The sequence below is a fragment of the Strix aluco genome, chromosome 19, assembly GCF_031877795.1.
Source record: "Strix aluco isolate bStrAlu1 chromosome 19, bStrAlu1.hap1, whole genome shotgun sequence".
NCBI lineage: Eukaryota > Metazoa > Chordata > Aves > Strigiformes > Strigidae > Strix > Strix aluco.
The window spans coordinates 7,961,459-7,982,930 of NC_133949.1; the positions used below are offsets into that span (position 1 = coordinate 7,961,459).

At 51.7% G+C, this 21,472-nt stretch overlaps 1 protein-coding gene across 4 annotated transcripts in view; it reads left to right on the top strand.

Moving 5' to 3' along the window:
• ATP2A3 (ATPase sarcoplasmic/endoplasmic reticulum Ca2+ transporting 3) overlaps window positions 1-19,926 on the top strand; it is a 59,712-nt gene extending 39,786 nt beyond the window's left edge. Inside the window, exons 11-22 of one of the 4 annotated variants that reach the window (XM_074844881.1) lie at window positions 58-189; window positions 2,560-2,685; window positions 3,916-4,134; window positions 4,590-4,925; window positions 5,018-5,238; window positions 5,919-6,121; window positions 6,234-6,319; window positions 6,955-7,088; window positions 7,521-7,638; window positions 8,261-8,387; window positions 10,359-10,431; window positions 14,678-19,926. In XM_074844881.1, the coding sequence (XP_074700982.1) occupies window positions 58-189; window positions 2,560-2,685; window positions 3,916-4,134; window positions 4,590-4,925; window positions 5,018-5,238; window positions 5,919-6,121; window positions 6,234-6,319; window positions 6,955-7,088; window positions 7,521-7,638; window positions 8,261-8,387; window positions 10,359-10,431; window positions 14,678-14,753 (1,851 nt within the window). In that variant the 3' untranslated portion in view covers window positions 14,754-19,926. The remainder of the gene's footprint in view (window positions 1-57; window positions 190-2,559; window positions 2,686-3,915; window positions 4,135-4,589; window positions 4,926-5,017; window positions 5,239-5,918; window positions 6,122-6,233; window positions 6,320-6,954; window positions 7,089-7,520; window positions 7,639-8,260; window positions 8,388-10,358; window positions 10,432-14,677) is intronic. The other 3 variants (XM_074844882.1, XM_074844883.1, XM_074844884.1) reach the window with 3 other exon arrangements.
• Window positions 19,927-21,472: the final 1,546 nt, after the last annotated feature.

The window sequence follows — 21,472 nt, forward strand, 5'->3', positions numbered from 1 at the left end:
GCAGCAGGTAGAGGACGTGCTCTAAAGCTTAAGCTCCTTTTTTTCTCTGCCCTCTAGTCCAAAAAAGTCTATGAGAAGGTGGGGGAAGCCACTGAAACAGCCCTGACGTGCCTGGTGGAGAAGATGAACGTCTTCAACACTGACACCAGCAAACTCTCCAAGGTGGAGCGAGCCAACGCCTGCAATTCGGTGAGTTGGGGGGAGGCCCCTGTGAGCTCCAGTGCCAGGGAACGGGAGGGAGAGGAGGGCTTTGGGACGACTGTTATTTGAGCAGTAACCACTTGTGATGGTCTAAGGGACTGATCTGCCACAAGGATCTACCACAGTTTCCTGGCTTGCAGGGAGCTGAGCTGTATTTGGAGCAGATAGATAGTGCAATGACCCTGGGGGGGCCTTGGCAGGGCTAATGCCGGGGCCACAGGGACTAACCTGGGTCCACATGGAGCTCTGGAGCGGGTGATCCCTGAGGCTCAAACTCAGCCCCGTCCCTGCTCAGCTGGGAGAGGCCCTATTGCTGATGGCCAGAGCTCTGACTGCAGATGAGGAGGTTTGGAGTTTTGTAGCTCTGCAGCAAATGTTTAGCTGCCCAGTTTGCACTGAGCAGCCGTCCTCCATAGTGTGAACCAAACCCTGTTCCCCAGAGCCATGCCTGCCTGAACAAGGCTTGCTCTTTGGAAATATCTGGTTTTGATGTGAAAATACCCCATGCTGGCTATTCCCCTACTCCAGCTCTCCAGTGTCTCCCTGTCCTCCTGGTGAAAATACATTTATTTCATGTCTGGATTTACTCAGCTTTGGTATCATGCCATTAGATCTTATAATGTCTTTGCTTGCTTGAAGGAAGGGCTTTCTGTTCTGGCATTTCTTCCCCAGATAGGTCTGAGCAGGTCATAATAAATCCCCTGACTCCTTTCTGAGAAGGGAGATGGAATTTCCCAGCCATACATCAGTCTGATAGCTGCTTTGTTATGTGTGCCCATCATTGCCCTTCCACTCAGATGCCAGGCTGGGTTCAGTCACTGGTGCTTCTCTCCTTACTCTTGTGTTAGGGAAGGGACAAAAAAACCCTTCCTTGGAGTTTCGTGGCAGTGTATCCTCACTGCTTCTCAGTTTTGCTCCCAGTAGCTTTGTGCTTTGAGATCTCCGGTGGGATTTTGGGGTTTCCACAGCGGCTGGCTGCTCCCAGGTGTCCTTGCTGTTGTGCTGAGTGTGCGATGCCCAGCGGGGACGGCACTGCTTTTGTGGGCACAAAACTTTCTGCCTACGTGTGGTCACCGCACTTGTACCCTCTGCTGGGTTTGGCCTTTGAGAGCCGCTGGCGTTTGCCTGGTATATCCACAAACAGTGCCTGCGTTTTGCATGGACAAATCCCCTTTGCACATCTCTCCACCTCCCCGGCTCCTGCTCGCAGCTTTGCTGCAGTAGGAACATCCTTTTAACTTTGAATTTGCAAGGTTTTACCCCAAAAGGAGTTTTCTTTTCCTTTGCCCCTTCACTGATTTATTTAGATTTAAGTTGCTGTGTAAAAAGCTGCTTCTGTCCCCATAGCAAGCAACACCCTCCGGCAACAAAAAATAATAATAATCATATAGGCAGTTGGGCCATACAGAGCACGGTTGGCATCAACATCCCTGCTGCCCTCTCCAGAAAATACTTTGGATCAGCCCCAGACGCCCTGCTCATTAAATGGCTTTTTTGGGACAAGACGTGTCCTCCCAGGAGCCAGGCTCAGCTGCTGTGATGCTGATGTGGATGCGCGAGAAGGAGACTGGTCTGAGGAAGACTGGCTGCCATCTTGCTGGGCACTTGGCTGCTTAAGTAATTAACTAGTAGCAATAGTAGAGCCTGGTTTGTTTTGGGAGGTGTTGGGGTGCAGGAGCCTGTCTGCGGGCACTGCCTGTGCCCATGGGCCCATGTGCTGGGGCAGCCCCTGCCCTGTCCTCACCCTGCAAACCTGCAGGTACCCCGTGAGAGAGTGGTGTGAGCGAGTGATCATTACTGTCTAGGTGCCAGTCCTCAGGGCAATTAGCATGTCCTGAAATGAGCCTAATTAGAGTCTCAGCTGCAGAGCTGGTTAATTTGATGGGAACCAATCCAGCCTCAGGTGATGTCGGTACTCCCATTCCCTGTGGGTGCAGGATCAGGGCAAACCCCTCAGCTGTAACAAGTGGGGTACAATTCCCTTTCCTGCAGCGCAGCTGGAGCCCAGTGAGGGGGGAAAGTCTCCCCCACCTCTCTGTCAAATGGGGCTTTATCTTAAGCTACAGCATCTGTTCGGCATCCTCTGTGGGGTCAACAAAATAAAGGTCTGGCACACACTGGCATGTGCTGTGTGCTGGGCAGCAATGGTGTAATTGTCAGGGGTTAAAATTCTTCCTAAAAATTGCATAGGGAAATCTTCTGGTTTTTGCACTGTCCCATCCCTCCTGGGTCCTGTGGTTGCCCTTCTCCTCCCATCACTGGTGCTGTGCCGACTGGGCAGGGTTGTTAGCCAAGGCAGAGAGCACTGGCTGCTGTGTCCCTGCCATGTCCCCGCTCAGCCCCACGCTGTCCCCGCAGGTGATCAAGCAGCTGATGAGGAAGGAGTGCACGCTGGAGTTCTCCCGCGACCGCAAGTCCATGTCGGTGTACTGCACACCCACTGGCCCTGGCCACAACTCCGCCGGCAGCAAGATGTTTGTCAAGGTAGGGGAGAAGGTCCTCAGCACCCTGCAGGATCCTCCTTCCCCATGCACACCTCAGCAGGATTTGGCCCTTACTTGCAGCAGGCGGTGGTGCTTTGCAGTTTGTCTCCTCTCTTAGCTGTCTGGGGGTCCAGGAGCCAGCAGGTAGACTGGTGTGGTCAGGGAGGAGGTGAGTCTTTGCAATATTGTTAGGAAAAAAAGGAGAAAAAATGATTTAGAGGGAGGTGTTTAAGAGTCGGGTTGACACAGCGCTGAGGGATATGGTGTAGTTGAGAATGGTCGGTGTTAGGTTAATGGTTGGACTAGATGATCTTCAAGGTCTTTTCCAACCTAGATGATTCTGTGGTTCTGAGGAAAAGGTGCTGAGTGTGCTGGTGCTGGGGCCAGGGGAGAGCTGCCCCTGTGCAAACTTGGGCACTTGCCTTTATTAACAGCTTGGACTCTCCAGACACCAGTAATGCCCAAAGGACAATGTCCAGCTTTCAACTGTAACCAGAAATAAAATAGTGTTTTAAAGGACATTTTCTTCCCAAGAGAAGAGATGCGCCAGGAATTTCTCCCTCCTGACTCTGAGAAGATTTGTATATTGTTGTTCCCACTGGGAGATCTCCTCGGTGGTTGAACTCTGTCCTCCAGGTCAGGTCGGGACCCTCTGGAGCCACCACATCTGTGGCCCTGGCAGTCCTGGGCAAGCTTTTTTAAGAGGAGCAATAGAAGGATTGCAAGTTTTATATTGAAAAGCAATGTCGAGGGTCCTTTGTAAGGTCAGAAGGGATGGGGTGAGATGCTGTGATGCTAAAGGACATGTTTTCCTGAATTGCAAAGGCATCACAGGCATCCAGGGAGCATCCCGCAGGCAGCACGTTTTTTCAACAGAGATTTACAGCCCTAATCCCCTCCAGGTCTGAGAGGGGATCTGGGGTGTGGGAGTATCTCTGGCAGACGAGTAGGTTTTTCAGGAGGCAGACGGATCCCCCCCAGAGCAGATCCTGTCTTGGTGACCTGACGTGGGTTTGTCCTTCCCGGCCCAGATCCCGGCGCACTCGGTCGGAGGCTGCCATCTAGTGCGCTGAGCCCGCTGTGCCGGGATGCGTGTGCTGGAGTTTTGGGGAGATTTCCTTCTTTGCCCAAACTTGGTGCCATCCCTCTTTCCGGCGCTTCCGTCAGTGTCGGCTAAAGATGCTCATCCTCCAGGTTCATTCCAGCCCCTAAGCCCTCCGCTCCTCCCCAGGGCGCCCCGGAAAGCGTGATCGAGCGCTGCACCCACGTCCGTGTGGGCACTGCCAGGGTCCCACTGACAGCCCCCGTGCGGGAGAAGATCCTGGGCCGGATCCGGGACTGGGGCATGGGCATTGACACGCTGCGCTGCCTGGCCCTGGCCACCCACGACGCGCCTGTCCGCAGGGAGACCATGCAGCTGCACGACTCTGCTGCGTTCGTCCACTACGAGGTACGGCTCCAGGGAGATTTTTCCTTATTCTCAAAGTTTTCCCACCCACTTTCAGCTGCCCCAGCAGTATTTTCTCTCTGGTTTCTCTGTGGCTCAGCTCCTCCTTTGCAAACCCTGGTGCAGAGCTGCATGCAGTGGGGCCAGTCCCAAGGCCAACAGCCCTGTCCCACTGGGCATCCATCCCCATGGGATGACCACTGAGAGGGGTCTGGGGACTACGGAGAGGGATGGGGAGGAGGGGTGTGAAGTGAAAAGGTGTGAGGAGCAGCAGAGGGGATGGGAGCATCCCATTGCATTGGAGCTATAGGGTGCATCCATGGGGCTGTTGGTAGGAAACCTCCTGAAAGTTTCCTCCCAGAGGAAATCCCTGTGCCCAGGGGGGGTTCACAGTGGTGGAGGAAAGCAGCTGCATCCAGAGAGGTTAATGTGGGTCCGGGGCTGTCCCCAACCCCCAGAACAACCTGACCTTCGTGGGCTGCGTGGGGATGCTGGACCCTCCCCGCAAGGAGGTCACCTCCTCCATCGAGATGTGCCGCAAGGCCGGCATCCGCGTCATCATGATCACCGGCGACAACAAGGGCACGGCAGTGGCCATCTGCCGCAGGATCGGCATCTTCTCAGAGAGCGAGGACGTGGCCGGCAAAGCCTACACGGGCCGGGAGTTTGACGAGCTTCCCCCTGAGGCGCAGCGGCAGGCATGCCGCGATGCCCGATGCTTCGCTCGCGTGGAGCCAGCGCACAAGTCCCGCATTGTCGAGTACCTTCAGTCCTTCCACGAGATCACTGCCATGGTGAGTCCCCCGGAGACACCCCACCCCTCCCCAGTCCCCTCCTCTGCACCCAGCCCAATCCCTTGTGCCCCATTAATCCTGGCTTTGTGCAGACGGGCGATGGTGTCAACGATGCCCCGGCCCTGAAGAAAGCAGAGATTGGCATTGCCATGGGGTCAGGCACAGCCGTCGCCAAGTCAGCCGCTGAGATGGTGCTCTCTGACGACAACTTCTCCACCATCGTGTCAGCTGTTGAGGAGGGCAGGGCCATTTACAACAACATGAAGCAGTTCATCCGTTATCTCATCTCCTCCAACGTCGGGGAGGTCGTTTGGTGAGAGCCCCCCGCACTGGGCGCCACACTGGGGGATGCAGTGGTGGGGACATGTCCCCTGGGGCAGGTGACCCATGGTCCTGTCCGTGTCCCTGCTCCTGGCAGCATGTGGTGCCCAAAGTTGTAACCCCAGGTACCAAACAGAGCAGCTGTTTTTCTCATGTTAATGCCTTGCCTATTGAAGCCCATGCCAGTGTCTAAGGCGGGTGCAGATATTAGTGCACAGGCTGTTGTCACCAGGTCACACTGACGCGCTTTGCATCAGGTCCTGGGCAGCTCTCCCTGTCCCTGTCCCTGCCCAGCCCTCCCTATAAATCAGCACCATCCTCAGCAACGTGGGCACAGCCTTGGGGTCACTGGGCATCCTTTGCCCTTGCATTTCAGCAGGGGTGTTTGTGCTGGGAATGGGAACCCATGTGGCTGTGGGGATGCCGATGGTTGGGTTTCAACTGCAAAGCAAATTTTAACCGTGGAACAAATTCTGGCTGCAGTATTCAGTCCTTTATTTCAGGCTCCTATCTCAGGGGCTGCAGGTTCATCTGCAGGACTTTGGGTGAATATTCAGTTTGGGGTGTTTGGAACCAGGATTCCTGCTCACTCTCCACTCGCATGATGCAGACACTTTCTCTGGCTACCCCAGAGCTCATCTAATTCAGCATCTCTGTTTTTTTTCCCTGCAGCATCTTCCTGACAGCCATCCTAGGCTTGCCCGAGGCCCTCATCCCTGTGCAGCTGCTGTGGGTGAACCTGGTGACGGACGGGCTGCCAGCCACTGCACTGGGCTTCAACCCCCCTGACCTGGACATCATGGACAAGCTGCCCCGCAACCCCAAGGAGCCCCTCATCAGTGGCTGGCTCTTCTTCCGCTACCTGGCCATCGGAGGTGAGCCCCCATGGGCGCCAGTGGGCAGAGGACAAGGACGGGCATGGGATGCCATGGGGTAGGGGGGCCCCTTGCTGGGTGCTAGGGGTAAGGGTGTCTCTCTCGGCCACAGTGTACGTGGGCCTGGCCACGGTGGGTGCAGCGACCTGGTGGTTTTTGTACGACGCCGAGGGACCGCAGGTTTCCTTCCATCAGCTGGTGAGTCGGGAGGAGAACGGGCTGACGTGTTGAGCAGGTGGGTGAGGGCATGGATTCAGGCATGGATTCACGCATTGGGGTCTTTCCTCTACCTTCTTTCTGTGGTTATTGTAGTGTTTCCAAATTCCTGGTGGAGGAGACATTAATTTAAAAAGAAAAGCAAATTTTCTCCCTCGGGGTCATGTTTCCAGCCTTCCTTCTGCCAGCAACCAACTTGATCCAGAGAAGCTGAAAGTAGCTCCAGTACCTGATCCTGTATTGAAAGGGATTGATTTTTACATTACTGTAGGTCTGAACAAGGTGGTGGGAAAGCGGATGCCATTGCACCCCAATGTCACATGCAATGGGAGATGTGTTTTTGATGGAGACATGGGTGTGCTCAAACACCTTATTAACTGCACGTGAAAATCTCTGAGCCACTATCCAGCCATAACCCCAAAGCCCCAACCACAGCAGAAGCTGGGTCACTTCAGACAGTTTTATCAGTTGCTCTGAACTGTGGGATATTTAAGAGCACCCCTAATAATCAAGGTTCAACATGTGCCCCCCAACCAGCCGACCTCTCCCTCCTCTTTCCTGTCTTTCCTACTCTGCTGCTCTGTCACGTATTTAGCAGCGGTTTCCTGTGCCAACAGAGGAACTTCATGAGGTGCACTGAGGACAACCCCATCTTTGAAGGAATCGACTGTGCGATCTTCGAGTCCCGATACCCGACTACGATGGCTCTGTCTGTGCTGGTGACAATCGAAATGTGCAATGCTCTGAACAGGTAGGGTGGCTGCAGGGGTGCTCTGTAGCTCTATGCATGACTGATTTTGTGTAGGGTCACTTTGAGTTGGTGGACTGAGGGCTTTGCTTTGACTCAGCGGAGCCATTCGGATCATCCCCACAGGGGACCACTGGGTTTGCTGTAAATAAACTCCTCCAAGCCAGTGTGCTGCTGTTGATAGCAGTGGAGGAAGGACTGGATCCGCATCCGTTAGTGGGTTGGCCCTGATAATGACCTAATCCGTGCGTGGCTGGTTGCATTGAGAATGGGTGTCCAGATCCCAATTGCAGCAAAGCCTGAAGCTGAACAGTCTGGAAGAGAAGGGCTGTAGCATACGGCCTTGTACCTTGGAGAGGTGTTGGAACCCCCAGTTTGGGCAGGTGCAGGGAGCAGGAGGTTACTGGGGCTAACGCTGTCCCCTCGCTTTCACAGTGTCTCTGAGAACCAGTCACTGCTGCGGATGCCACCATGGCTCAACATCTGGCTGCTGGGGGCCATTGTCATATCCATGGCTCTGCACTTCCTCATCCTCTACGTCAAGCCCATGCCTGTGAGTGCCCTGTGCCACCTCCACGTGCAGTCCAGGGGCTCCTCCTGTGGATGAGGACATCCCAGGAGCAGTCTTTGGGTCTGGAAGCTTCTGGGATGGTTGTCCTCAGCTTGTGCCCTCAGGACCAGGTCCTGTGACATGAACCAACATGGACACTGGGAGACACCCTGCCCCAATGAGCCTTTACTTAAGTCAGAAGCTCTCCTTATAGGCAACGCAAAGGGGTATGGATATCTCAGCTCCTTTTGGAGGCATCACCTCCCTTTGCAGTCCAAGGCTGATGATGCCTCAGTTGATGCTTAAAGGTGATTAAGATGAAACAGGTTGCTGTGCCCAGGAGGTTATGTTGCCCTTTAGCCCCTGCTAAGTGCCTGTGAGCACATACAGTCCTAGCTTGTGCCTCACTTTCCTCATCTGCAGGAGAGATGAAGGACATAGTTTTTGACTCATCCTGGTCAAGACCCCCCTTGGGCTCTTGACAAACCTGTTCTTTGGGCTATCTGGATCCTCCCTCCTTGTACCTTCTCTCAAGCTGTGCCATACAACAACCTGCCCTTTAAAACAAACAAAAAAAATCCCACCTCCTTCCCCGTTGACATGTACAATCCATTCTGCCTTGCAGCTCATCTTCCAGGTAACCCCCCTGAGCTGGCCGCAGTGGGTGGTTGTAATGAAGATCTCCCTGCCCGTTATCCTGCTGGACGAAGGACTCAAGTACCTTTCCCGCAACCACCTGGACGGTGAGCACGGTCTGCACCCCACTTGGTTATGTTTGCTTCGTGCTCCTTTGCTTGGGGTTCGTGGTGGCTTTGTGGACATCTTGCTCACCTCCTCCTCTCATGTGGTGTCTGCACCTGCATGTTCATCCACCTTTGCTGTGAAAAAGGGACTTTTTCTCCTACCCCCTTCCTTCTTGGGTGCCACATCTGGCAGAGCAGTTAGTACTTACATCTGCTTGAAATACTCCCTTAGGAGCTGGAGCAGTAGATAAATCTGCCACGTGTGTTTATCCAGCTCCTCTCAAACCTCTGGGAACTGGATCCCTTCTCTTATAAAGCAAAAATAAATCAAACACTGGTTTCCAACAGGAACACTTCCTTTTTTTCTCCTCAATCTTCCACCCTCTATGTCCGTCCTTACCTTGTGTTTGCTGCCTCTGTGTTAAGATCAAATGAGAGCTGAACACCTTATAAACAGGTTTTAATGGGGTTGTCCTTGGCCAGCACCTCTCAGGGTCCAGCCTGTGGCATGCACGGGGCAGAAGCAGCTCCTGTGACACTGGGGCAGCAGTTCCTGCGTGCTCCTGGGCTCTGCGCTGTAAATCACAGCATGTGTTTAGGCAGCCCTCCAAAGAGATGATACCATCTTTTCTTTCATTTCTTACAAAAGATGTTGCTGTGGGTGATATATCGGCGCTGAGTTAAACCTGCAGGTTTTCCCTGCAGCGACTGCGGGGCCACGGCTGCTGAGCGGTGCTATCCCTGCCATGGGGCTGGCCCCTCTCCAGGAAAACAGATTTTATTCATTTTTTAGGGTTTGCTTGTCCCAGCAGTGATAGCAGGAGAAGGGCAGGAGCGACACCGTCCTGGCCAGGGAAGGTGTAGTGGCTCTGGGGGGCAGATGAACAACCTGAGTGTGGGGACTGGATGTTCTTCCACAGCATCATCTTGCTCAAACCTTTTTTCATCCCTTAGGCAACCAGTGTCCTATCAAACCCCTCCTTTTGCCTTCACCCTTTAATAAAGACCCAGGAAAACTTTGGAAAGCCACTCTTGCCTTTCAGGGCTGAAGGCAGGTCTGTCCAACCCCGGCAGGAAGGGATTTGGGTCATCGTAACAGCTCTGTTTGGTTTCTCACAGAGCAGAACTATGCAAAAAGCTGGAAATACGGGATGGGAAATTATTGCAAGCAGGAAACAGTCACAAACTGTCAGTCCTCCCCATCAACAGGTCCTGGTGCACTGCAGATACTCACATCAGCAAACTGATGCATAACCACAGCGACTGCTCAGAGAAGCCTCTGATGAAAAACAGAGGTTCAGGGGCTCCTGTTTTCACAGACCAGATAGAAATTGCTTCTAGCATATTTTAATTTAATTGTTGCATCTCTCAACAGACTGCTGGGTGCTTTGGTTCACCCAGTTCTGTTTTGTCGTATGATTACAAGCCTGTAGCAACAATTTTATGGCGCAGCACTGGGCTGGGGCGTAGGAGAGCTGGTTAATTCCTGGCTGTTGCATCCCATGCATGCCCTCGGTCTTCACTTCACCATCTGTGATCTGGGGATGAGTCTGTCTTTCTCCCACACTTTGCATTTCTCTATAAAAACTCAGCACTGTTGGAGGAAGGGCTTTTCTTTGGCTCTGCCAGTGCAACTCCAAGCACAGCGGGGTTTCTGGCAGGCGTACGATCCTTCTGAGTACCATCATACCAGCTCAGAGTGTTTCCTCCTCCCGTGCCATGCTCCCGACGTGCCGGGTCCTGTGAGCTGCCCTCACCCCCATGGTCATGATGCTGCTGATGCTCATGGGTCACTTTGTGTCTCACCCAGCAAGGGTTTCCCATTCAGTCACGGCTATGGGGCAAAATCATGCTTAAATCATCACATTTCAAAGAAATAATTGAAATCCTGCATCTTCCTAATTCCTCTAGGCTTTGAAAAGCGAACAAAAAAACCTCAAAAAGCCACGTTTAAATGTGGTATTGTGATTTTTTTACCAGGCATTCTCAGGACAGTAAGACACACGTGGAGCGGGGAGCACCAGTTGAAAACCTGCAGGACTCCAGAGCAAGGGTTGGCTTTCTTACGTGTCTCATCCCCGAATGCCGTATCCCTGTGCTTCCTCCAAAGTCTTGCTCATGTGTGGTGGGGACCTGCTTGGAACGTGTCTGGGTGAACATGGCTTGGAAAACCAGCCAATAACAGAGCCTAGGGACCTCCTACCCAGACAGGATCTCTTTTCCCACACTGGCCTCTGTGTTTTGCTTCAAAATAAGGTCTAAAAAGCCCGTGAAGCAGCCATTTGCATGGCACTTCTGGCCAGGGGCCAGGCTACTGCTTGGTCTCTGCAAGGCAATGCTTGTGGATGGTCTCCAGTGTGGGACCTTTTGAGGTATGGCCAAGGGTGTTCAGCTGATGGGATGCGAAAGTATAGCTGTGAGTTCTGCTGATTTGGGTTTTACATGGGAAAGTTTCTCCTTTGATCAGATTTAGATAAGTCGTGTTTCCATTACACTGGATTTTCCTTGTCCTTGAAGTGGCAGAAAGCTGAGACTCTTCAGTTTTCACCATGGTCTCAGTGCTTTACATTCCTCTCCCCATCACCCCGGTCACCTCCGGCCTCTCACCTTGCATGCTTTGCATGTATTGCTGCCTTCATCCATCTCTGGCCCCTCTGAGGTTTCTGCTGTCTCAGTTTTGGGGGGCAATGTGAGTGTGAGATAGCAAGCAAAAGTGCATGGCTGAGCTAGGTTGGCTCGGTGCGACCTCCAGATGTTCCGGTCAGGAACATGGAGATGTTCTTCAGGGTCCTCTCAGGGTTCCATCACACAGATACACACTGGCAGACTCACAAGGGCTGACCACCCTCAAGGACCTCTTGCCCTAGTATTTTTAATATTTGCCATGCTCTATGAATTTAAATGTATTGCTCTTTGAGCCCTGTGGCATGCAGGAGGAAGGTTTCCAGGCATCTGTGCCAAGACCTTGCAGAAGTTTCTTTTCTGAGTGGTTCTCAAAAGGTACCAAATCCAGACAGGACACTGAGATAACCCCGGTGCTCGTGTCCCTCCGTTCGCCATCAGCCCACTGCCGTAGCCACCGTGCTCCCCTCCTGCCTTCCTGCACTGTCCCTGGGCCTCCTCATCTTCACCATCTCCAACCAAACCCATCACAGATGTCGATGTTACCACGGTGTTTTCACTTGTTTTCAGCATGTTAAGTAGCAGCCCCTGCCTGGGTGCTCAGGCTTCACCATTTCTCACCTGTGCCAGGGTAAAAGCAGGGGCAAGTCAAGGAACAGGTGTTTTGTGCAACACAACTGCCCCAACAGCAGCAGCGTCACTGAAAATCAGAAGTTTTGATGCACGAGAATTGTCTTGGTGTGTTTTGTGGCAGATGAGGGTTTATGCAGCCGTTTGTCCTTACGCCCAGTGAGGATGGCAGCCCCCAGGCGAGTTTGCAGGAGCTGCGAGGTGGCGGCTGCACTGTCTGGGTACCAGTCCCCTCCCTGGCGGGCAGTGCTGGGCCTCACAGCCTCCTGCCACCACAACTGATGTGCAGGCAAGATTGGACCCTTGGGTGAGCATCTCCACCGCTGAGAGAGATTTGGCCACTTATCTCAGCAGTGTCAGCTTTATGCTTTAGCATCCTCCCGGAGAAGAGCAGCTGGCAGTGGTGGCTATGTGGTGACAAGTGTGTCACGCTCCCTGCCAGGGCCAGCCAGGGCTCTGCATCCCTGAGAGCTCAAAATCTGCAGGGACCAAAATCTCCATGTCCCATCACAAAAAACCTCCAGCATGTAGTGAAAAGGAGTCGCTTGTCCTCGTCTGCCCCATGCACCCGCACCTGGGGGCGAGGGCAGCCCCCTGGAGCACAGGGGCTGCTGGAACCGCGCGCTCTCCCTGCGGAGGAGGCAGGCGTCCCTCTCCCCGGCGTGGCAGGGAGCCGGGAGCGAGCACCCGCGGCCATGGCCTGCCCTTGTAGGGTAATCTCTGCGTGGAGCTACCTTGGCTGGGCGCTGGCGCCGGGGGAGGAATGCGTCCCCACGGGCCAAGTTGTTCGCTTGAGCTGTGGGATGCTCTGAAGGAGAGTGGTGCTGCACCTTTCAGTGCCGGAATCTCTCCAGACAGGATTTTACAGCTCTACTGCCTTGCTTTTTATTTTGCTTTTTATTTCACCCTCTGTCCTGTTTTTTTTGTGCGTATGCACATGCCGTGTTTTAGAAATGGAAGAGCAGAGGGAAGCTCTCGGTGCTGCTGCCCTGGTATTGCAAAGGCATGGAGAATTTCCCTTTCGGTTTTCACCTGGGGTCTGGGGTCTTGACTGAAACTCAGGCTGCCCCGGTGCAATGGGGCAGATGTGCAATTTTCAGAGCTACAAGGGCTGCAGTTTTTCCCTCAGTGGAGTGATCCAGGCTGGCAGCTGGAGCCTGCATCCCTCCAGCATCACCTTTTACGGGAACATGTTAAGAAGAAAGTCAGAAGCCATAAAGAAAAGCCTCCCAAAAAGCCTCAGTTGTCCTGGTGGGGAGCAGATCTTGTAGGAGATGAGCTCGCATTGTTCAGTTGCAGGTTTGTAAGAGTTGAAGGGCTGTGATACCCCTGAAAAATTTGGTGTGAGGCAGGATCCAGATGGATCGCGACTGCCCCATCATTCCTGAAAACAGGTCCCTGCATCCCCCCTGCTGCTGTCACCAGGGACCCACACGGAGGGACCCACACCCAGTTAAAACTAAGTGGGGGCCGGACACTTGTCTGACTGCAGTTCTCACAGAAACACCTCTCTCTATGCCGGGGACGTTACTTAAGAGGCCTGAGAGTAACATTTTGAAGACCATCCACCATGGCTGAACACTCACTGTTGGCACTGCAGCCGTGTCCCTCTCCTGTCCCTGCCCGCTGCGCAGCGTGACCCACCCCCGTTTGCACAACCACAGGGTGAAGCATTCAGGGGAAGCACCGTGGAGGGCAAATAACCACCAGCGTGTCACCCGTCAGGGTCTGTTCAGCTGCCAGAGCTGCTGAAGAGACACCCCTGCAACACAAAGGAGATGAATTTTCATTATTGCAATGAGATTTAATTCAGCGTGGTCGCCAGCATCCCTGCTTTGCTCTGAAGGCCGCAGTGCAGAGGTCATCCAGAGAGATGCTGCCGTTGCAGCATCAGTTTTCTCTCAGGACACACGGGGGCTGGGCTCTCCAGCCAGCGCTGGAAAGAAATTTTGGCAGAAGTTGCGAAAAAGTTTTTTTTCCCTCTCTCTCCCCTGCTATTTATTAATTCCCCTGGAAGCTTGTCAGCACCAGGGTTGGCAGCAGGCACGGAGCCTCACTGGTAACCCCAGGCAGGACCCCTATTTATCAAGAGCACAGTAACAGTGGTCCTCTGCGAGATGTGTTTGGTGATGTGTGCAGTGATGAAAGATAGAGAAATACGGTCGAAAGATTCACGATAAGTGATTTTTCTAACTCTTCTCAGAAAGAGCTGCCTTATGAGTGGTTTTTTTTAAGCAAAAAAAAACCTGTTCTGGGCAGACCGAGCTGCCAGCAGGGTCTCTCCCGGCCCTGGGCTGAAGAGTAGCTGCTGCTTTGGGGGGCCAGGGATGCTGCTGTCCACTGCTGGAAAACTGGGGATCTAGTTGGTGTGAGTCAAGCTCTGGCAGGGATTTCAATGCTGCTCACAGAGTTGAAGCTGAACACCGCAGCTTCCCTTTCAGGCCATGTGTTGTCTGTTACCTTCCCTGTCCAGTTCCATCCATCGGTAGAGTGGGAGGAGGAAGGAGGGCAGCCCTGGGGCTGGCACAGCACCTGCAATGGGGGGATTGGTCCTTGCTAGTTGTTCTGGAGGTATATATGGATGTAAATATATATATAGCACGTGTAAGTGGTGTCAGCTCATGGAGCAATATCCATCTATCTGGCTGCAGCAGGGACAGGGCTTTGGGATGGGTGGTGGGATGCCATGAGTTTCCTCTTCTCTGCGCTGCTGCCTTTCTCTGGGTGCTGCCTGATGCTCTTGGTAGGAGCAACAGTGGGGGATTCCTGCCTGCTCACCTTCCCGCTGTTCCTGCTTGCATGGCTCTGACTCATCCCTTTTCCTACATCCTACAGGCTGAGCAGGCCGAGCCCTTCCTTGCCTGGGGACCAGCATCCTCCTCCTCATGTAGCCTGAGCTGCTGCAGCTGCAGCCGGGCCAACTCTGTGCAGACGGGATCCCAGGTGCCTTCTGGGATCAACCCAGGAGCAACCTCTCTTGATAACAAAACCAGGGAGCTGGTCTGCTTTTGAACCCTCACCAATACTTTTTTTTCCCTTTGTTTCAGGAGAAGAGGACAAGAAATGAATGACACGAAGAAAACACTCCTACCTGAAGGATCCCTAACTTGTAACTCGGACTGAAGTCTTGCATGCGTGACCATCGCTAGAAGCCAGCAGGACATGCATGTGTCCGACTATCAGACAAATGCGGGTGAATCGTCGAAAAGAAAAATACTGATTTTGTTTTGTTTCGTAGCTTTCTTTTTCCTGTACATAAGAGTGCAATTACTGGACAGCTGGCGTAGGGTTTGGGGACGGAGCTGTGTGGACCTGGGTCGGCATGATGCGATTCCTTGGGGATTTGTTCCTGCAAAATTTGAGAACCTCTTTCCAATTTTCACCCTGACCGGGTGAGCTCAGGCAAGGTGTCCTTCATGGGAGGTCAAGGCGGGGAGTCAGGATTTTAGGCAATACACTGAGCGCGGGCAGGAGGCTACGTCCCCCAGCGGGACGGGATGCGCAAGGGCAGCTCGCGGGGCCGGGAAGGGCTTGGCAGTGGGCGAGGGCAAGGGAGGGGCATGAGGGGCCGTGTGTTGGGGTCACCAACCTTCGATGATATCTGCGGTGTTGGTGGGCACATCGCTGCAGCTGCTGTGCTTTGCTCCAGTGGCTGCAGTGCCTGCGGGCTGCAGCAGCTGGAAACAGCTTCACAGCGTGAGCACTGGTGGTGTGGATCTCGTGGACGCGTGTTTATACGTCAAGGTCGGGTGCATGCGATTGAAGATGAAGCTCTCCCTGTTTATCACACTGTCCTGTTTGACCCCTGTGTTGTGGAAAGCCCTGCACCTTCTCAGGCTCATCCGACACCAAAGCATGACATAGTCTTGTCTGTTCTCCTCTGTCTGATGTCTTGTTAGATCCCATCTGCACTATTTAATCCGTAGCCCTCTTCCTCTTAGGGGCAACCATTTAAAACAAAGCATGGGATGACCGACTTTGCGTTCCTCATGTCTACCGGTCCCTCCTGGTCACACTTTCTTTTCTCAGTTGATTTTTAACTTTTTTCTAGCAGGAGTAGAGCTTAACTCCTTAGGAGCATGTCCATGAGTTCGTGTCCTCTGCTTTGGAGAACATCGTTGTCTTGCACAGGGCATCCTTGACACCAGTGATCCACCTTTGAGACGGGAATGAATGTATGCTTGTACATAACGTAGTCCTTCTCCGTGAAGGTGTTTGTCATGGCATCCCTTTTTATAAGGCACCAACTTTATTTTATCCTCTTGGGATTTTTCTGCGGCAGGAGTGACACAGGCTGCAGTGAGGGTCTGTGGATCAGGAGTGGATTTTGGGATCCAGTAAACTGATCTTTCTCCATTGAGCTGTCTCAGCTGAGAAGCTGATAGCGAGTGATTTCTTCTTCACCTCTCCAAATCCACCCTCCTGTTTTCCTCACGTTCCCCTATGATCCGTCCTGATGATATTTAGCTATCCAAACCCTGTATCTTTCCTTTCTCTTAAATTCCAGCAACAGCACTAGAGACAAGGTTTTGGATAGCATTTTGCTCCTTTGCTGTTGGGTTTTTTCTTTTACTTTTTGCCTCTTAAAAGCTTCAAGAGCTTTTCTGTTTTTCTTTCACCTGGGCAAGAGTTACTCTTCCTCTGTACAGTAGGTGCCAATTATCATCCCTCCTTTCTTTTCTCCATCACCAGCATTGAAGATGAGCAGAGCCCCCAGACCAATGGGAATGTACAGAATTGTTATACTACTGAGCTGATTTAATTGTACAGAAAACCTTGCATGAAATGTTGTTACTGTATTTAATATATAATGTATTCAAGGAATTTTAATATGGAGCTCTTTAAAAAGATCTTTATAGATACTCTGTGGTTAGAAGTTTGTTGCTGATTTTTTTTTAAATATTATTATACTTTGTCTCGAAGAAGTTTTATTTTTCAAATGTGTTATGTCTAATTGATTTAATTGGTGATCCCATGGAGCAACCAATTCCTCTTTAAAGATTTTCACTATGGATGACACTGACCTTGGCACAGAGGACCAGGGCACGACCCAGGTACTGCTTAAGCCTTCAAAATAAGGCTTCAGTAAGACTAATGCTGTCGATGTGTTGTTTGCCATTCCCTGAAAGGGTGGATTTCACCTTATTTTAGTACAGATCATCTCCAGCTCTCTGTGCAGGGAAAGAACCAGCAGGAATTTAATCCAGTACCGGATCAGTGACTTCAGAGGAAACTGCTTCTGTGTTTCCCTGAGGCTGAAAACCAGTTTGGGGGAGGCTGGACTGGATTCAGAGCATCTCAGGCCTGTTTGTAGGGTCCAGCGGAGCTTTCAGCTGCCCGATGGCATCTCCCTGGGACATGATGGCGTGCAGGGACCCACTTGGTCCATCCACTCTGTATTGCACCACCTGAGTTACACTGGTTTCCCTGGGCTTAAGGTCTGGTGTAGGATTATTAATTTTACCCATATATGTGTGTTTGTGGAGAAGTTTCTTGTGTAAAGGTCCCACTGATGAGTACTGAATAATGGATGGGAATCTCTAATGTAAGGAGACATAAAAGGAAAAAAAAAAAGAGAGCTCTGTTTCAGAGCAGAGATGAAGTAATGACGTTTTAACTCACTATTCAATTCCTGATGGTAATTTTTGCTTATTCTCACTTGACAGCAGAGACATGGAGGTGGTTGTACCAGGCATCCTTCTGAACCCACAAACAGAACGGCTATTTGAAGAGATGCTGACTTTGTTATCTTATTGTTGACAGAGATGCCAAGTTGCTGCTATTTTGTCGTTGATGGAGATGCCACACTGCTGCGAGCCTGGGCAATGTCCATCTGTTTGTGCAGTTATTGGGTTGCAGTTGTGAGTTACCAAAACCCAAGCCATCACGGGCAAGAAATCAGAGCTGTGTCCCAGCCAAAGGCTTGTTCTTTCCAGCAGCAGCAAATTGCATTTGCATTTATGTTGTAAGTCTCTAGATCCACCTAGAAAATAGTGCAGGAAATCTGCACTAAGGCTACCTGGAGCAGGCATCCCCTTGCTAGGAGGGACCATTTCTCCTCTGAACAGTTGACCACATCTCTCTCTTTCCTCCCATCCTTTAATTACTTGGAATACAGGTTTCACTCCATGCTTTTTGATTACAGAGACTTATAGTTCAAATATTTTAATGAATTAGAAAAATATCTGTAGCTCTAATTATTTTTTTTTATGCTTTGGTGAAGGGTCAGGACAAATCACAGAGTAGTTATTTATTACATATATGCCACCAGCAGCGTGCCGGGCATTTTTACAGGCTAGAGCATGTTCTTGTGCAGACTTGGAGATCCCAGAGCCAAGACCATTGCTTTGGGATCCGGTCTTGTGTCTTACCAATGCATCCGACTGTGTGCAATACAAGGGAGTTGGACACTGGGTGGATGTTTTGCCCAAGAGCTTGTTAAAAAAAGCAACTTAGGGGCAAAGCCTCTGGGATCCTTGCTTTTTTGACAACAGAGTTTAGGAATTATTTCCTTTTCAGTTTTATTTTGATGGTGCTGCCTGGCATATTCAAAGTTTTGAAATAAAACCTAGGTCTTTCCAGCAAGACCTTCAGCGTCGGTGGGCTGCTGTGACAGATCCTCCAAGCGCATGGAAGCGGCGATGTGAGATGTACAACAGAGGACACACCGGGATGGCAGCATGGGGGTGTCCACAAGCACTTTATACTCCTTTCTCAGGGGCCAGGCACCGTGCTGGGTTACAGCCAAGGCGGCAGGCGCGGGTCCCACGTCCCTGGAGTGAGCACCTGGGGGGTCAGCTTTGGGCAGCAGCTGTGAAAAGTCTTTTGTGCTGTTTTGGGATGTCGTGTCATTGCGGCCAGTTGTGGATGAGCTCTTCCCCTGTGGCATGTGATACCGTCAGGAGGCATGTTGGAAAAGGGAAAAGAGAGATGTTCTTTGGAGAAAAGAAGTACTGCATCCTACATTTTACTTCTGTCACGTGACCAGTGTATGGCTCAGGATATAGCTGAGGTGTTTGATTTGTGTGTTTGAGACTTTGGCACTGTGAAGATGTTGTATGTGTGTTTCTGATGCTCTGCTCAGCCAAGGCTGGATGGTGCCACCAGGTGCTGGAGAAGTCAGGAGGGACAGGCTTTACTAGAGGGGCTGGGGAACTTCATTCCTGTAAGAGCATCAAATACGGGATCGAACTGGAGTCTCTGCTCATGGTGTGGATGGCAGAAGTAGCCAGAGGAGCAATAGGAAAACCCAGCAGCAATTTTTTGTCCCTCTTTTGTATGTCAGGTTGGTAGTGCTGCTTCCCAGTCAGGGTCCTGCTCCGCCAAAACTCATCAAATAATTGCTGTGCAGGGGCTCAGGCTAATGCTGTCCTGGTTGGTGGGAGATGTTCATGGGGTTCAGTGACCTTGGCATCATATCACTCCTGAAACTCAAACACACAGGAGTCCCCAACACCAACTCCTAAGACTTACTGTGACTTTTAGTCCATATGTGGCATGGCCATCACCTTGTCTAAATGATGCTGAGATTCAGTTGTCCCTGTTCAGTCCCACCTGGGCTTTTTTCCCCGCTTCTGCAGTGGCAGTTTCTCTCAGGGCTTGTCCCTGGTGGGAAGACAGCCCAGGGTTCAGGTTTTTGGGACAAAGGAGAAGGGCTTCATTCCATGCAGAGCTTGCATGGTACAGTTTGGGTTAGAGTTTGCAGGGCTGCAGTGAGGGAGGGGACACACAGGGTAAATTGTGCTCCCTGGACCTGTCCTCTCGGTGCCGTTCAGCTTTCGGTATGAGTGGGGCATTAAATGAGCCTAAATCTGTGTGCACCTGAAGTGATGGGAATATGGGTACCCCCGGCTGGTGTCTGAGCTGGGTCGATCCGGGTGCTTGGGACCAAGAGGAGGGCAACCTCTGAGCTGCCAGCGGGTGCCCTCTGGCTTCAGCCTGGGAATATGCCGATTTTTTTATATGAGATGCCTGAACAGCCAAATCTAGAAATCTCTGAGTTTGTGCTTCGTAGCAAAAGGTAAATCATTATATCTTGGGGGGGCGGGAGGGTGTTATCTGAGGGGTAGAATTGAAAGAAACAAGGTTTCCTATTTTATTATATGAGAGATATTTTTCCACTAAATTACTGCTTGCTAAATCATGTCCTTTGTCCAGCTGTAAATAGCCAGGTGTGCCGTGAAGATGTGGGAAGGCTCCTCGTGGTCACATCCATACAATCCACTCTGTTCACACAATATTGGGCTGATTTGTTTTATACTTATGACATTACAGAAATAAAAGCAATTTTACTGGATGACTCTGGGTTTGTTTGGGGAGGTGGGGTGTTGTTTTATTAATTTTTTTTTTTGTTTTCTTACCCCATTTGTGGCCGATTTGGGGGACATTTAGGAGCCCATGGAGCTGCACAGAGTGCCTGAGGGCATTCTTCAGCCGTAAAAGGAGCTGTGCTCACCAGATCAGGATTTCTTGTGGGTTTTCAGAGCAGCCAAACTAGAAATGGAGCTGAGTTTGTCTCTGGCATGGGACAACAAAGGCGAAATGAAAAGAGTGGCATGATATGACTGTTGGGAATTTTTTAAAGTACCAGCTAATTCGCTCTTGGGGCACAAGAATACAAATAACAGGGCTAATTTTGACTGTATCCAGAATAGTCCTCACCTTATCTCCCCCAGCTGAGAGAAGAGGTTTAAATAAGCTCTGCAATGACCTCCAAAAGAAATAGTTATTAAATAATAATTAAATAACTTGGCCTCCTCTGGGGGTATGGCACAGGGCCTCAAGTCCATGCGTTTCCATCTGCATCACCCAGAGCTCTGCCCACGGTCATGTTTTAAGCGGAAAATCCTGCCGTAGCTGCGGGTCGTGTTATGGAGCAAATCTGGGTTCATGGCAACATCTGCCCATGGTGCATTTTTGCTGGTATGTGGCCCCATGTGCCCCTCCCCAATGCTATGAGCAGGAGAAAGGTGCTGCACTGGGTAACCCAAAACCTTTGTAACGCAAAGGGGGTTACAAGAGGGACGTGGAACACCCAAGCAAACACTGATTTTTGGAAAGGGCCATTGCTTGGCCTCCTCTTTCCAAATGCAGGTCTGGTGTCTAGTGTTGGTGCATGAGGGCCACCACTGCCGTGGCTGGAGGTGACCCTCAAGCCAGTCCCCTGTACCAGCTGCTCCTGAGGATGCAGCACTGTCTCAACTCATAGCAGTGAAGGCAAAATCCCCCAAATTCCCCACCTGATGTTGCATCGGTCCCTGCACCCCTGGGGACCATCACCGCTGGGGCTATGCATGTCTTTCAGAGGCATGATTCAGAAAACAGTTGTTACTCCCAAAAAACCCCAAGGGTCCCTGTACCCCATGGCAGTGTTCAGCTGCCCCATGGGATGTGCACGCCATGCTCCGAGCAGCTGCGACAGGCATAGGGTTGCTGACACGTTTCGGTACCCCCAGCATCTTGGGGTCATATGTTTGCTTTGGCATTGGCTAAACCATGGCTGAAGTATTTCCACAGAGACACGTTGCTGCAGCAACCGGGGATGGAAATGCCGCTTCTGTGGGGTGAGTACCACCAAAAACATCTGTCTGCGCCAGGGCATCACAGCGCGGGACGGGCACGGAGTGGAGCCAGCCCTGCTGGGAAGGAGCGAAGAGAGGTCAAGGACAAGTTAAAATTGGAAAGAAAACTGAACATGCTGTTTTGTAGGATTTTGCTTGCTCTCATCTGCCAATTTTTTTCCACTCCCCCTTCCCATCGCCAGCGGGGCAGTGTGACCATCTCCTCCAGCTGGTGGGGGCAAGGGGGTCTGTGGTGGCCAAAACTGCTGGGAAGAGCCACCA